Genomic DNA, 16,496 nt, shown 5'->3' with positions numbered 1-16,496 from the left:
TCCGTTGAAAAAACACCTCTAAGATCAGAAGTTTCACCAAGATAAGTGATGTGTTTAGTGTGCCTCAGGACCTCTCTGACACATGAGCTGAAGCACGATGGGCGTAGGTATCGTGAGATTCACCCCCAAACCACGCTTGATCCAAAATGAACTGCCTAACATAAACATAACTTGATTTCAAAGTAACACAACTAAGTTACACATTCCTCTAGAGCTAGGTGGAAAAAGTGATCTGTCACATTCAGTTCAACAGAGATCTGTTCAAAGAAAAACAAATAGCTGATTGCACTTCTAGAATCCCCACCACATACACTTATAATCAGCTCACCCAGACGCTTACCTGTTAAAAACAGTGTTTTTCCCTAATTCATTACTAATGGTGTTGGCCTCTTTGATCATCACAGATAGCTTCAAAGAATTCCAGTTAAGAGGAGCTAATAAAGAATAGAATACATAATAAAATACATCATGATCAAGTAATGTAATGCAACAGCTTAAAGGTTTAAAACAGAAAACCACACACGGCATCTCGAAAGGAATTGAGCCATTTAGCTGGTCTGCGTTCTCTCAGTGCATTGGAGGGGGAAAAAAAACAACTTCCCAGGTAGATAATACTTGGAAAAAAACAAAGAAAAAAAGTGAGGGGTACTTAAAAAAAATAACGACTTAACATCAGATACTATAGATTAAGCTATACTAGGAGACTAAACAGAATCAATTGTTACTCCAGTTCCTCAGTGGCTTAACTCCTAACTAGTTCAGCCAGACTGAGAAAGCAAGAAAAAGCAATTGGGGGTAAATATAGACTAGCTGGGAATCCACCAAACCACCCCGAATGAGATAAAATAGTTATTAGCGCTGTCTGGTGGTACGCATTGTTTCAGAAAAGTAAAGGGTTGCAGCAGCCATAAAACTCCTCTTTTTCATGTTTGTTAGAGAAGTGTTAGAAGAAGAAAATAACTTCAGGATCCACACACAATAGATCCACTGTGCAAAAGAGAAATCACTGCTCCTGCAGCATTAATTACATGCTTACTATTCACAGTTTTATTCCCACTTGCACGATTCTTCTGTAGGGTTTGAATTTCTTCAGCAATCTTCTGTTTCTCATCTTCTAGAGCTTTAAGTATTTTTGCATGATGAATAGTATGATCTTCCAGAGCCTGAGGAAGACAAAAAAAATACACATAGCGTGAAACTCAGCAGTGCTTAGTTATGTTTATACTTAGTCTTCCAGTTATGATTTTAAGGATTTTTTTACAACAGAAAGAAGTTTATCTTCCGCATCTGCCATCAGTATGAAACCCTTCATCTTCCATCTTTGATAGGCTTCTTGTTTTGGTTAGATACTGAAATGTTTAAAAGCAATACAGAAATGAAAGAGAAGCAGCATTTAAAAAAGTAAGCAATAAAATAGTAGTTGTTGTGTAAGTCAGATACATAAACACCAGTGTAAGAAAGGAGCATTACTAAATTGCATCTTAAGAGTTGGGACTTTTGGCAGTAGCAATGGTGGCTGAAGTTGGTACGTAAGCAAAATAGCCTAGCTTACAAGAGGAATAACGATGTCAGTACCAGTTAATCTGCAAATGGTATACTATAGTACATTCAGATGGTAAACAAAATGCATTTGTTTGCCTAATATCACATAGGAGAAAAAACTTAAGAAAAATCATTTCTTTAACAATACAGTACAATGATTTATCTAAAGAAGAAAGTTTGCCACCTAGAAACCTTGCTGTTTTGTTTTATAAATACCTGTTTAGTAGCTAGGGCCTCCATCTCCAAGCGCTTCCTGTTGAAGTGCAGTTCTAGCTCAAGATTTTGCTTTGCCTTCTCTAATTCCTGTATTTTACTTGCAGCCTTTTGATTGTTCAGCTCTTGCACTTGCTTCTTACGAGATTCTTCTCTCTAACATAATAAAGGACAGACAAAAAGAAGTATACCACTGCTATGGCATTTCTGATCCACTCCTTGAGCAGATACTAAGGTTTATTTTCATTTGAATACATCAAGAACATGCAGCCCCTACAGGGAACACAACCCATACTGGAATAATACAGCAATTTAGAAGATGTACAGAATAAAATTTTGTAGTGATTTTGGTTCACATACGAGTTACACCTTCATCAAATTCACACAGGATGATTATTTTATTTCATGACTAATTATAGTCATGAGCAAAATTCCTAGGATAATTCTGAAGAGAATACCTACTCTACAACTTCTTGAGTTATTAATTGTGACTTGCTTTTTGTATTTATTTTTTAAATGAAGAACAAGGCTCAGCACTCCCTAAGATACCAATATGGTATGCAAGACAGGAAGAGAAAAAAACAAAGAAACCACCACGTAACACACAGTAAATACATCCTGACATACTAACGTTTCTGTTTCATTACCTTCTGATTTATTCTGTTTTATTGTTAAGTTTCCTATAAAAATTCTATGGCAACTTACCACCTCTGCTTCCAGTGACTTTATTTTGCTTTCATAAGCTTCTTTTTGTGATGTCAGTTCTTGCTGAACCATCTCTTTTGCAATTTGGACACTTTGCATCATTTCTTCCTTGGCTTTAATTCGTGCCTCTTCAATTTCTGATTCAAGCCTACAAGTGCAAGTACACATTTAGAATGCTGGCTTTGGACTCCTATAGTCTGCATAGAGGTTAATCTTACACACCTCTATTGTGACATAAGGAGTAATGCTACATAGTCTCCAGTGTTAACAGTGAAAAGTTATTTTACAACTTCTATATTTTACCTAGGTATTTTTCATTTCATAGAGAAAACTAAATCACATTAAGATACAGAGAAGTATATTTTAAGCCAATGTGACTGGCAGCTCAATGACTCCCAAGAGAGAAGCAACTAAGAATAACCCCACCTTTCCTCAAATTCTCCATCACAGATGACTCAAGTTGTAACATCCATCTCTCATTTCCATAGTGTATGTTTTTTTCAGGCTCCCTAAAATCTCAGAAGTAGATTTCTGACATTATACATTTGGGGATACGGTGCAACTGAAGAGATGTACTCCTTTGTGGATCTCTGCATATTTAACCTTTTCTTCAGTAGTGCTCAGCATTCTTGGCAAGTGGACTAGACAGTGGTATCACCTCTTATAAGTAAACATTCACTTCAGATAAGTTTGGAATTTGTGTTCCCATCACAAAATGAGTTTACATTAAGCACTCCATGTTTTCCAGTTTTCACATATAGCGAAATAATGATCTTGAGTTTCTTACCACTTCAAGCTACTTCAGAGCTGCATTAACAGCTGCTAATTGACTTTTAGTAAAAGAAAACAGATGGAGTACGTACTGTGCTCTCTGTGCAATCAGCAGCTCATTCTTGGCAAATTCGAAGTCTTTCGGACCATCGTGCAAAAGCGTAGTTCCACAAGACAGCCCTTTCACCTTCTGAACCTCCACTGGGTGATTAAACCTGAAGTAATGATCTCCACCAAGGATCACCCGATCACCCTACAGGGAAGGAAAAAAAATTACTCCATAACTTTTAGGATTTATGGGCTTGAAACAGAGACGGTAGGAGTAGAAACTGAGAAGAATTTAATTGTATCAGAGCCCTCTAAAAAGAACTGTACTCTGAAACTGTAATAGGAATACAGCTATAAAATCCACACACACATACACTGCTCTGTTACAAAGTCAGCTACTTACATGATGCAGAACTGTTGGGTTTACAATGCATTTCCCATTTACATATGTCTTAGCTTCTCTCCGTGGAATAATACTCACTTGGCCGGTAGTATTTTCTATAACACTGAAAACAAGAAACATCTGTTACATCAGTAGCTGATGTTAATTGCAAGCGATGTTTCTTAATAGACTAAAAGTCAATACTTTATATAGTGCCCTATTTTCCTTTTTCTGGATGCAGACTTTGTACTATTTAGTTAGAACATAACACAAACTTTTTGAGTGCGAACCTACAAGTATGAAGAGAATGTTTATTTAATCTAAGTTCCTACTAAGAAAATTATGATACCGTTATCAGAGCATTCCTTTGATTCCTTAATTTCTCACAGTATCCAAATAACTCATTTTCAGTAAATGATTAATTGAATTTAGCGTTCTGTTTAGGATCAATAGCACGAGATGCAATTTAAACAACATTTATTCAATACAATCAAGTTGTTACCTACTATCAGATTTAAGTGAGAATTGTAAAGGCATTTCACTACGCATTAAGTTGAATGGGAAAAGGTTATCATAGACAGCATCATTTGATCAGGACCTTCTGCAAGATTTTTACATTAATAGATTTCAATACATTAACAAAACGCACACCAAAATCAAACTACTTAGCTTAATAGCTTTCTAAGGAGACAGAGAAGCAAGTTTGCTTAATCAGTGAACATTGGATAAGTTATCCTCTGTAGTTAGAAAGCCATATTTTGCTACTGCCAGAAGTAACAGCAACTCCTAAAGCAAAGCCAAGATGGAAGTACTTCCTGCTCTGGCATAAATAATAAAAGGAAAAAAAAACTTAAAAAGAATACTACATACCAGTGATCATCAGCAATTAGCACTCCAGAAAGCTGGATGTCATGTTTTGAATTTGCTGTATACCTTCCAACTGTAGTTTCTCCTTCTTTAATCATATACAACAGCACTTCAGAAAGCTGGGGATCTTCATTCAGGTTGACAAGGTTTGGTAAACGATTGTCCATTTTGAATGCAATTCCTGCTTTCTAGATAAAAGTCAGCAAAAAAAACTATTCTATGTATCCCAATATATATATGTTATTCTGTTAAAAAACAGCATTCAGAAAAACAAATCTTCCAAGTATTCTAATTCGTCTGCAAGGATTGCTGATGTCATCTTTTCTGTATTATTTCCTATTACAAGTGAAGGAGAAAGTGGAAGAAAAAAACATACCTGCAATTCTTTTATATCTTCTAGTTTTCTTTTTTCTGCTTGTTCAAGTTTTGCTTTCCAAGCCCTTAACATATTAAGGGAAAAAATAACACTGCCTTAAGAACAAATGTAAAGTACTTAGATTTTACTATTTGCTGTTTAAATAGATGTTACTGACTACCTTACCTCTGCATTTCTGTCATGTCCCTTTCCTGACGGTGCAGTTTTATTCTCAGAGATGTTATTTCTTGCAAATAGTGTCTGTATTTTTCAGGATCCCTGTTCTGAGCACTCTTCTGAGCTGCCTTCAGTTTTTCGATTTCAGCTCTCAGCTCTATTTTAGACAAACCAATAACAAATAACATAAAAATATAGATAGATAGATACAATAGGGTTTAGACATTTCAGAACAAAACTAGAAAAAATTCATCCTGATACCTTATTAAAGATAAGCAAAACATCTTTCCCTATTCCAGGTTCTCAATTGCAGCTTAAGATATTGTCTGAACTCTGATATAACAAAAAATAAAACAACTAAAATCACACACACAAAAACCACCCACAGGGTAGTTTTTTTATTAGGAAAAGATATATATATATATATATATATATCCTACTAGCCTAGATAAGGGTTTGTGCACAAAAAGCAGAGAGGAAAATTCATTATTTTAAAAATTACAAAGCAGTTGAATAGCATGTAATTAAGAACAACTGAACACAACCAATACCCAAAGGTGTTACTGGGGGCACACCAAACTTTCTCCAAGATGATAGTGCTTGGCTTTCTACACAAAATTGATTCAAAAACATTTGAAGACTAAAGAAATCAGTGGTCAGTCAGCACAATTATTAGCATTAACATCTCTCACAGAGCAGTAACTTTAACAGACAAATGAAAAAAGGTCTTAAAGACTGCAGATGACAACCTCACCTCTGATTAACTTGGCATTCACATCTTCATTTACTTTAGCCATGTTGATAATTGAACAAGCTTGTTTTGCGTAGCGAAGAGTGCTGAGTGTTTCTTCTGCATTGCTGGCAGCTGGACTTATTGTGGCAATCATAGCAGTTTGTGAATTTCCACCAAGACTTTCCTTTAATAACCTTTATTTGACAAGAAATTATAAGAACATCATAGACAAAATACCTACATCTTGCAACTTTAAGAGTAGTTAGAGAGTGACTGTCAGCTAACTTAGAATACAAACTAAGGTCCTATTGTTCTTTACTTGATTCAAAAGGCTAATTTATTTCCCCTGTATGTCATTTTGATAGGCAAGTTTAAGATGTCTAAGCAGAAAGGATACTTGCTCTGGGTGCAGAAACATACAAATTGATCTAAAGAGCAAGCCACACATTTAAAGTTGTGTTTGGAAATAGCACCATTATGGGGGAATAACTTTTCTACTGTGCCACCATAGCAGCTGCCTCAGTTCAAATCACTTAAAATGCTTCACAGCAATCCTGTGACAATTAACACAAGCAGTGAGGATGCAGAGAAATATAGTAACATCTTTTGTAAAACATATGGAGGAAAAGAGAATAAATGTACTAAGCCCCTAATCGGAGATCAAATAATTATACCTACCCAGCTCCTCCTATCAACCAACTTCTGCACAGAGGTAAAAGAAAAGAATGGCTCCTGGAAGGAGAACTCACGACCTAGGAAAACCTTTTACTGCCATATAAAATAACCCTGGAGCATACATACCAAGTAAGGACAGATTCCCGGTAAGGAATGAAAGTTTTCTTCCCATTTCGAGACAGCTTGGAGAGCGCAGAAATAACTCTTCCAAGGGTTAATAGTGATTTATTAATACTCACACCCTCCTACACAAAGCAAAAATAACAAACCTTCAATTGCATTTTCTTGTGTGATCCTGTTGATTTACTCATGCTTATTTATTGTATAGCGTAGACGTACCATATCAAACATTGCCACTGACTAAAAACAAGATGCAAAAGTATCCTTCATCTTCATTTGGAAATAAGAGACCCTGGTCTTTAACAGTCTTAAGTACAATTAACCTTACATAGGCAGGTTGAAAAGTTGTCTCTTAATATGAACTCTATCTATATAAATTCCAAAAAAGGGGAAAGCCCCAACTGTGTAACATCTGATTCACTAATTTCAAAGTCAGCTGCTCATGCACGCAGTTCATTCTTATTCCTTTCAGAGGATCATTAGGCCTGCACAGCAGAGGGGTGCTGTCCCAGGCAAGTTCTGGACTCAGTCAAAACACATTTCAAGGCCGCTTGCCCTCATCAGCAAAATACTATGCAAAACTTATGAGCGTAAGGGCTACATGTCCCTTTTACAATGACAATTCTTGCCCAAGAGCCCTGGCAGGGGAAGATGCTTTAGAGCTGAGCATTAGAGGTGCTCTGTGAAGAACATCTTCCCCCTCCCCCCCTCCACAGATATTAAGTTGTGATTTACCTTCAGCCTTTCTCCAGTGGTCTGAGCTGTAGAGCAGCATTCGCTGCCAGCTAAATCAATGAGATTTACATGACTGGTGAGCCTGTGGTCACGCTGCTCTTCATTCACAGATTTTACCTGGAAAAATTTGAGAACTCTGCATTTAACTTAAAATAAAGTCTGAGGACAAGCAGATCTACCAAGGTTCTTACTTTAAGACAAATAAATAAACCAACAAACATTAACAGTACTATTTATTTTTTGACAGGATACTTTCACGTACATCCCATGAAGGAGACTAAGTCCACACAATTAACCACAGCATCAAGAGTTTACGTGTGCATAATTGTACAAGCAAGAACTGCACAGAAAAAGACAGTTAAAACTACAGCTCACTGCTCACACTTGACTGTTGCCTCTATCATCTAAACAACCAGGGGAAATACCTTAGAACTAATCCTGATAGACAGAAAAAATTCTAGTGGTGTCAAGAGTGAGCAGGATAGCAAGGCTCAAATTATTGGGCAAAGAAATAAGGACAATTAAGAACAAAAAACAACACCCAAGTTATTTGTAAATAGAGAAAACTGTCAATCTCTAGACTTCTAAGGAGCTCCACTTAATTTCTTTCTTTTCAGGATTATCTAAGTCAAGTTTTGTCTCATAAATAAATCAGAAAGCTATGTTTAAATGCACCCACCTCATTCAAGTATACTTCCCAATCACCTAGGCAGCACACAAAACAATTTTCTACTATGTGAGTTGAACAGATAATTAAAAATAAAACACCCAGTGATACCTTGGTTTGTGTCATAACAAGAGTGAAGACAGAATGAGATCTAGAACTTTTGTCATTCATTACTGTAGCCGCTGTCGCTCTCTGTTTATTTCCAAGTTCAAGCCAACTCTGTAAGAGAAACAAGTCAACTTTCGGGTGTACTCTGGGTAGTTAACTGCAGTTCAAAATATTTCCAAATCAATTTATGGATTCATCATTTGTGTTAATAAGGGTGGAATCACAACTTAACCATATTAAAAGACTGATACCAGCTTTCTGCATCTACTCAGCTCCAAGGCATAGGACTAGTACTTGCTGTGCTTTTACATATGCTGAAACATCACAGAACACTGAGCCACCTGCAAAGCTTTTTCTTCCCTTCCATGAAATTCAGTTTTCAACAGCAAAGAAATAAGCAAGTAGAAGTAAAACTGAACAACTCTTACCTGGATATCTGAGTAAGAACTGACAACATTCCTACAGTGAGAGAATGGGAAAAAAAGATAAGATTGAGACTTCTCTTTCAACAATTTTACCTGTTGTGTGCATTTTAAAATACTTCCTAAGTTCAAGAGAAAATGTCAATAAATCACATAAATTCCAGTTGTCCTGAGACTTACATTGTTTCTAAATATTCTAAAGTAATTTTAATTATATTAAGGCCAATGGAAATACAGCAAGCTAAGCTAGACTGTGGGAAATTGAGATATTGCCTGATTTCTCTGGTGAGCACAAAAACTTACAGAATCTCAAGATAATAACACATTATGCCAGGACTATGCTGTGCATCTACTAAACCACAAATTGCTTAAGGTTTGAGGGGACCTCTGGAGATCATCTGGCCCAACCTCGTGCCCAATGAAGGCCTCAAAGAGCAAGCTGCCCAAGAACGCATCTAAGCAGCTTTAGAAGATTGCCAAGGAGAGAGACTCCACAACCTCTCAGGGCAATCAGTGCCAGTGCTGTCACTCACACAGTAAAGCAGCACTTCCTGATGTAGGAAGTGCTTCCTGAGAGTAGTTAAGACTTACACGGTTAGGTCTTCCACATATGGTCCTAACACTGGATGTTCTCTTACACGAAGCTGGAAAGAGCAATTAGAGAAAAAAAAACAACCTATTAAGTGTGCATTACTTAGATAAGAGTTATCTTATAAAAATAAGTGGCAGTTTGTGTACATGCCTGACACAAAGCCTCACACTAGATTTCATTGATTATAATCATCTAGAACAATTTTCAGGTTAATACCAAAAACTGAACGTTTCTACCTGCCTAAGAAATCACAGTAGTGGCTCTAGAGATTGCTTACAGAGCTATCTCCAAGAACGTTTGGATAAAACTATAAAATAACTAATATATTAAATAAGAGATTTGTATTTAACAAAAACACCACCACTGATGCCACAATAGACATTTTCAACTTAAACAGTTTGGCTCAAAACCACAGACAAAACTCAGCTGGATGTATGCCTGCTGGTAACCAGACCAGGTAGTCTTTACTTCTACATGACTAGTTCACATCAGTCTGTAGTTTTGGATAAATGACTGATTTCAACAGCAAGTCAAATATACTTCATCTTCTCTCTCAAACTAACACTCACAGTTTACATACAAGAATTGGACAGTGCACAGTTCAATACTGCCAAGCACAGAAAGCAGGGTGGTTTTTTGGTTTGTTTGTTTATAATGTTGTCTAGCTTTTGTTTTATATCTAGCATGATGAATTCCTTCTCTTCATCTCCTAGTTCACAACAATTTCTTTAGCTTACGGTTTTACATATTCTAGCAGAGGTATTAAAAATGAGCTAAGCTAGTTTTAACTAACTAACGTTACTCAGATTACTGAATCCCCCAACCCCATTCCAGTTTCTTGGGAAACAAAAGAAAAGTGAAATCAAATAACAGCAACAACAAACAAAACAAAAGAACTTCCTGCCAGCCCCGGAGCTCTAAGCAGTACATTACCCAGGGCAAAACATCTGAATGAAGTTGGCCACTTCTTTAGTTCTAAGCTTTTATCTGGCAGTATTTTTCTGTAGCTGAGCAACATAAACACACAAAGGAAACTAAGTGGATAGAAATCCTCCTTTGCAAATATTTTTTTTCCATTAATATACCACTGACCACAATTAGATACTGAAGATCAGTAGTGAACAAGTATCTCAGAGGATTAACAACAAATATTTTCAAAAGTGAATAGGCATGTCAATAGGATCAAGAACTGAGGAGAGTGCTGGATCAAAAGCTGTTTAAAATGGTTTAAAAGCTGTTTTCTATGCTGTATATATACACGTATACACACATATACACACAGAAACCATTGATATGCCTTGCCATCGTTCAAATCATATAAGCAAGGTTTTATTTACCTTGAATCTTATTAGCAATCCGAAGTACTTCGATAACAAAGGGATAATCGCTCATCCATTATGCATTACAATTTACAAAACAAAAGCCACTGCTTTGACATTGTGTATATACTTGTTTCTGAGGGCAACTTACTGGCTGTTTCTTCTGTCTGCTTTCAGCTTTGAAGACAAGGAGATCATGAATTTTCTCATTGTAAACTTCAAAATAGCTCATTTCGAGGTGATACAAGACCTAATAAAAACAACAATAATAAAAAGATATGTTCATCTTGTCCAATAAACTTTTAAAATCATTCTTTCTCCTTAGAAAACTAACATAGATGATCAGACTCTGCTGTTCATTATGATTCACTAAATTTACCATTGCTATACCAATTAAATTTGAGAGGAACAGAAGGTAATCCTTCTTTAAGGCACTATGGAAATGGTCATGACTGTTTACTAACCCACTTCACAAGATTTGATTTGGATAGGAATTGCAATCCGAATAAATAGTTATCTCAATTAAAAAAATCCCACCTTCCATTACAAGGCCCTCTCTCTCATACTGTGTTACGTATGAATGAAGGTCTATCCTCAAAACAGAGAAAGAAACACTATTTACAATGGAAATTGTTAGAATCTTAGAAATTCAGGTGGGGATAGCTGGACTTCTCTTTAAGTAATTTCATTAGGAATACTGAAGTAGAAAGCCCGAATTGGAATTGGAAAACATGAAACAGTTCAAGATACTGAACCGAACCACTTTCCTCACAGTTCCGCATAAGCTGAGCTGCATAATCACCCTACCTGCTGCTGGTCCGTCTGTGCTATTCGAGTGAAAAGATCTTCACAAAGCCTCGGAATTATTCCTCGGTCTTCATCAAAGCCCATCATCCTGAAGTTATAAAACAAATGTTAGTTTCATTGTGTAACTCCTTATAGCTAATTTTATTTGTACACCTGGAGTTAAAACGTCACGTTTCTTTAAGTAGTAGTAGTAACTAGTTAGGAAATAAGTTCACAATTGTTTGAGCAGGGAGGTAGACAAGATTACATCTAAGGTCTGTCATCATTTTCTTGATTCACCCCCTTGAGAAATAGGCTGAGAACTCCAAGAGTTTTCAATCCTAGAACAAATGAAAAAGTACTATAAACAAGTACTATAAGAAGTACCCTATCTATAGACTGTATACCACTCTCTGCATCCCATCAGTGTAGTAACTCAAGCCCCTCTCTCTTTCCAAGTTGTTTCCTGTCCAACTCTGCCACAGGAAAAAACCAGCATACCAAACTGATTCAGCTACAGTCCAGAGACTGAGCTCACACAGAAACACAACACAGCTGTGAGAAGACTGTTGCATAGATGTGACCTGAGGACACGGTTATTACTGATATTACTTTCAGCCTTGCTAAAAATACATAAAGGGTTGAAGGTAAGTCTTTTTTTTTTTTTTTTTTTTTTAAACCAGAGACACAGGAAAAGAAAAGGAATGCTATAAATAGGATAACAACTGCAATAGCACTGAGCATATCTTTCTTTTAGGCCAAAGCAAATAAATACTGCAAGTACATTTTAAGTTCTCATTTAAAAAGAAAATCATGCCTCTGTGGAAGTTAGATATCTACAATAAAGAGAATAAAAACATCAGATGATGCCAAATTTAATTAAAACATCTCTGATCCTCAACTACCTATTTAAATTCCTACAACACTTCACCAGAATTAGTAAGATCATAGAAATGGCTTTAATAGATGTATGGTTGGAAAGAAAAAGCTTTTTAGGCATTCTATTCGAGAAATACACACAAGGTGCGTGGGCTTGGATTTGTCTGGGACTATTGTAAAGTTGTTTTTTTTTGTTTGGTTGGTCGCAGTCAACATCAGATACGTAAAATCAAATACTACAGGTCACTTCGCCCCAGTAAATGTAAATATTATGTTCTATGCTTTATTCTCTTGAAACGTATAGCATTATTTAATACAATTCAATAGCTAATATATCTGTAACACACAATGTATTCTCGTAACTTCACATTGATTAATAACTGGCTACAGGATTGTAAGAAAGGTATTTCGGAACTTACGTGTATGATTTTCCAGAACCGGTCTGCCCATAAGCGAAAAGACAAGTGTTGTATCCCTCAAAAGCTCTTTCAAGTAGCGGCAATGCCAAAGTTTTATAAATCGTTTCTTGGCTTGCGAAGTTCGGATGACACTCGTCAAAGGACCAAAAGGAGAAGTCATAACTGAAGTTGTAGAGCTGGTTTGTGCTCGGATTTCGTACAGATGTCTCTGATCCGCTCATGGATACTACAGGGAGCAAGCTCTCATTTTTCTCTCTGAATGGAAGGGCAAAAATAAACACAAAGACAAAGAAGTGTAAGCCCAATTCCTTACATTAGTTTCTTCAATTAATTTCTTCATGAAAATAAAAAGATGAGCAATCATTGGCTAAAAAAAAAATTAACAGCATTGAAGCTCAAAATAGTTCAAATAATAACTCTCTGAAGAATAACCCCAAGCTCCAATAAAACTAATTCAGCCTCTTAAAACCTTTACCTTGATGTAGAATTGTTTGCTAATTTCAAACTATGCGTTAAACATTACTGAGCCCACGAAAAAAATAATACAAAACAGAAACCAATATACACTGCTGTTGCTGTTTAATTCAACAGGCAGCTCAGCTGGTGCTGAGCAGCTGTTCACACACTCTCCCCTCCCAGCAGGACAGGGGAAGACAAAAAACAAAACAACATAAAAAAACCAATCAAATAGAAGTCATGGGTTGAGATGGTAACATAACATGTACTTACAAACCAAGTGACGCACAACACAATTGCTCACCGCTCATCAACTGGTGCCCAGCTAGCCCCCAGCAGCAGCTGCCCAGCCAGCCAACCCCCCCTTAGCTTTTTCACATGACACCACGTGGTAGGGAACATCCCTTTGGCCAGCTTAACTCTGCTGTCCCGGTTCTGTCCTCTCTCATCTCCTTGCGCCCCTCAGCCCCTCGCTGGAAGGACAGTACCAGAGACTGAGAAACTGAAATGCCCTTAGCTCCGTGTTTTAGCAACAGCTAGAACATTTTTGTGTTATCAACACTGGTTTACTGGTAGAGCCAAAACATAGCCTCATATCAGGCACTGTGAAGTGAATCAACTCTGTCCCAGCTGAAACCAGAAAAAAATACAGAAGGCATAAGGCAGCAGAGACAAGACTAGGATACAAACCTGCTACTGAAAGGCCGCACACGCACAGCTACAGTGACTTTGCTGTTTTCTACTTTAAAAGTATCCTTCTCAGCGCTGTCGCTTTCAGCATCCTCATCTGCTTTTGCACTTCTACCCCCAGGAGAGGAGCTTGTTTTCTTTTCTGACACAGTTGGAAGATCAGCTGTTTGTTTACTTGAAGCAGATAGAGATGACTTCACCTGAAAAGTGCTGTTCTTTGGCGTAAGCTTAAATCCTTCTGTGGAAGCTTTTGTTGGTGTCCTTGGTCTTTCCAAGCTGTTATACTTTAACTGCTGTAACCTTTGCTTTCCAGCCATTCTTTTGATATCACCTTTTTCATGCAGCTGCTCTCCTGATACCTGATTAACATACTTTGAGGTAGCCAGCTGTTCTGATACAGGAACTTCCTTTGGAAATCTGGCATCAGCAGCGTCCATCCTACATTTAGAGTGCACACAGTCATCGTTTTCAACGTTGCCAAACACATCCTTGCTATGGAACTTAGAATTCAAGTTGATAACTTGTTGACCCTCAGCTAACTTACAGCTTGATTTAATATAATGGGTATCATTATTACTAATACTGGGTTGAAGTGCAATCTTGTATTTTCTCTCTGCATCAAAGACACTGTTTTCTGCTCCAGGCACAGTACTCCCATTGATTGTACTCTTTTCCACAGAGCCACTCTTCACACGCCTCTGCAGGGTAAGCCTTTTCTCCATTTGCGTACTCTCCGTGCCCTGGGGTGTATTTTTATCAGGCTGCCCACCACCTGATGCCAAGTTCTTGCTTGTTCTAGTTCTCCTCCGGAGCGTTAACCTGCCCGGAGGTCTCAGTGTAAGTGATGTGTCATCCGCATTGCTACAGGCCGAAATCACGTAGGTCCTATTTACTTCCTCAGACTTATTCTGGGAACATGACAGCAAACTGTCCTGGTTGTTTCCTGACACCTGTGATGGCAGTTGCTGCCCCAACATTTTGCTGCTGGTAAAAGCATTTTGTGAAGAAGTCTTCTGCAAAGTGGCAGTACATTGCGCCTTATAGGGCTTGTTTACAGAAACTGTGTAAATAGACATTCTCTCTACACAGGAGTTAACATTAGGGCTATAATGATTACAACTGCTACCTACAACGTTATATTTGGTTGTTTCTTCCCATGGAACCTGGAAAGACAAACCAAGAATTTTATGATGTTTGTGACAGATATGAGTTACATTTCAGGGCATGGGCAGCTCCTTGCATATACTGCAGTAAGTATGCATTCACATATCAGTAATAATCAGCGTCCTCCATTTCACATCCAGTACTTAAATACCCATTCTACATTAGAATGGCTATTTTCACCAGCTCTCAGACTCCATTTGTGGAGTACCACCATTTGCTTCAGAAACATCAAAAAGCAGCAGCAGCGATCAGCACCAAGACCAAAGGGATCGCTTATTAACACAGGTGAGCACAGACACTGTTCTGAGCCATTCCCAACGATTCCTAAGCAAAGGGCACGTGAGGCCGTGCCTCCATCGCTCAGAACTACTCTCACCTGTGGTGTTTGGCAACTGACAGTCACCAACAGAGCACCAGCACTGCTAACAGCGCAATGCTGCACATCAAGTGGCTCCTTTCAGGATTCTGATGTACAATATTAAGTGTAGTAACACAGTAAGACCGTTAATAAAGATACCTGGCACAAAATCTTAATTTAGACCATTCTATTCCATTCTCACACGGCAAAAGCACACGATAACCGACCTAAGGGATGGAACAAAAATCGTACGGTTCTCATTTTCTTCACTGTACCCATCCAACCTCCACAGAAAGACACTGTTACAGGTCTGCCATCGTCACCCCCTGCACACCTATCAGCTGCTACCAAATCGCCGTTAAATGCCAACAAGAAATCATCCGCCTTTCGATTCTTCAAGAATTGTATCGTTAGCAGAAAAAAAAAAAAAAAAGCAAACGGCCGGAGAAAAAAGCGAACTCCAGCGATGAGCAGCGTCAGGCGAAGCGCCGCTCCAACGGAAGTTTCCTCAACGCTCCCCTGTGGAGTTACAGCTCCAGCTCGCGCGACGCCCCCCAGCGCGCCCCTCACACCCGCGCCGCGCCGCGCCCGGCCACCGCTGCCCCAGAAACGGCCCGTTACCGCGGGCAGCCCCAGCGAGACCCATCCCCGCTCACCCACCGCTTCGCCTCCGTGCACCCCAACCGCGGCTCGGGCCCTCCTCCCGCCCCGTTTGAATGTGCCGGGCCCGGGGGATTGGCCCGCGCCGGGAGCGGCGTCACGGGAGGGCGGGGCGGCGCGGGGCCTCTGCGCCGCGGAAAAAGGGCGGGAAGGCCGCGCGGCGCGGGTCCGCCTGGCAGCACAGCGGCGGCACGGAGCCGGGCTGCGCCTCAGCAACGGGATGTGCGGCACGCGGGCCGGCCTAATCGTCTCGTGGCAGCTCCGCCACAGCTACAGCGGGATCGCTTCCTGAAGGCTAAAAACGTTTCGCAGCGCATACGCTACGTAAATTTATCACGACTTCAGAAGTACTTTACAACTGAAACGTTTTTAAAAACGTCCAGCAGAGGGAGACAACGGCCAAAGCGAGGCGAAAAGCTACCAACGCCTGCTGTTCGCACCTCACCTCGCTGTGCTGCAGCAGGGCGCGCAATAGACGCAGCACAGCAGGAAGAAAGGGCTGATTAAAACCTTTTTTTTTTTAAAAAAAAGGGGGCTTGAGAAAAGTATTTCTGATTATGACCAACCTCCAATTGGGGATGCTGAGCAGTAACACCAGCTACCCAAACACTTTCTGCTCTAAGTAATGCTATTTCCATAGTTTTAGTCTGGTT

At 38.9% G+C, this 16,496-nt stretch overlaps 1 protein-coding gene across 6 annotated transcripts in view; it reads right to left on the bottom strand.

Annotated features, from left to right (window-relative positions):
• KIF14 (kinesin family member 14) overlaps positions 1 to 15,893 on the bottom strand; it is a 195,749-nt gene extending 179,856 nt beyond the window's left edge. For 4 of the 6 annotated variants that reach the window (XM_046944591.1, XM_422190.8, XM_046944592.1 and 1 more), the window contains exons 1-20: positions 15,844 to 15,893; positions 13,662 to 14,824; positions 12,516 to 12,770; positions 11,239 to 11,326; positions 10,583 to 10,681; positions 9,112 to 9,164; positions 8,527 to 8,557; positions 8,102 to 8,209; positions 7,324 to 7,440; positions 6,595 to 6,713; positions 5,815 to 5,987; positions 5,070 to 5,217; positions 4,905 to 4,968; positions 4,532 to 4,716; positions 3,683 to 3,785; positions 3,324 to 3,484; positions 2,461 to 2,608; positions 1,759 to 1,911; positions 1,037 to 1,163; positions 341 to 434 (exon numbers count right to left, since the gene is read on the bottom strand). In XM_046944591.1, the coding sequence (XP_046800547.1) occupies positions 341 to 434; positions 1,037 to 1,163; positions 1,759 to 1,911; positions 2,461 to 2,608; positions 3,324 to 3,484; positions 3,683 to 3,785; positions 4,532 to 4,716; positions 4,905 to 4,968; positions 5,070 to 5,217; positions 5,815 to 5,987; positions 6,595 to 6,713; positions 7,324 to 7,440; positions 8,102 to 8,209; positions 8,527 to 8,557; positions 9,112 to 9,164; positions 10,583 to 10,681; positions 11,239 to 11,326; positions 12,516 to 12,770; positions 13,662 to 14,737 (3,302 nt within the window). In that variant the 5' untranslated portion in view covers positions 14,738 to 14,824; positions 15,844 to 15,893. Of the gene's footprint in view, positions 1 to 340; positions 435 to 1,036; positions 1,164 to 1,758; positions 1,912 to 2,460; positions 2,609 to 3,323; positions 3,485 to 3,682; positions 3,786 to 4,531; positions 4,717 to 4,904; positions 4,969 to 5,069; positions 5,218 to 5,814; positions 5,988 to 6,594; positions 6,714 to 7,323; positions 7,441 to 8,101; positions 8,210 to 8,526; positions 8,558 to 9,111; positions 9,165 to 10,582; positions 10,682 to 11,238; positions 11,327 to 12,515; positions 12,771 to 13,661 lie in introns of all 6 variants that reach the window. The other 2 variants (XM_046944590.1, XM_046944595.1) reach the window with 2 other exon arrangements.
• Between the last annotated feature and the right edge of the window lie 603 nt (positions 15,894 to 16,496).

Source organism: Gallus gallus, chromosome 8 (assembly GCF_016699485.2).
Source record: "Gallus gallus isolate bGalGal1 chromosome 8, bGalGal1.mat.broiler.GRCg7b, whole genome shotgun sequence".
Lineage (NCBI taxonomy): Eukaryota > Metazoa > Chordata > Aves > Galliformes > Phasianidae > Gallus > Gallus gallus.
This window is presented reverse-complemented; position numbering and strand designations above follow the sequence as displayed.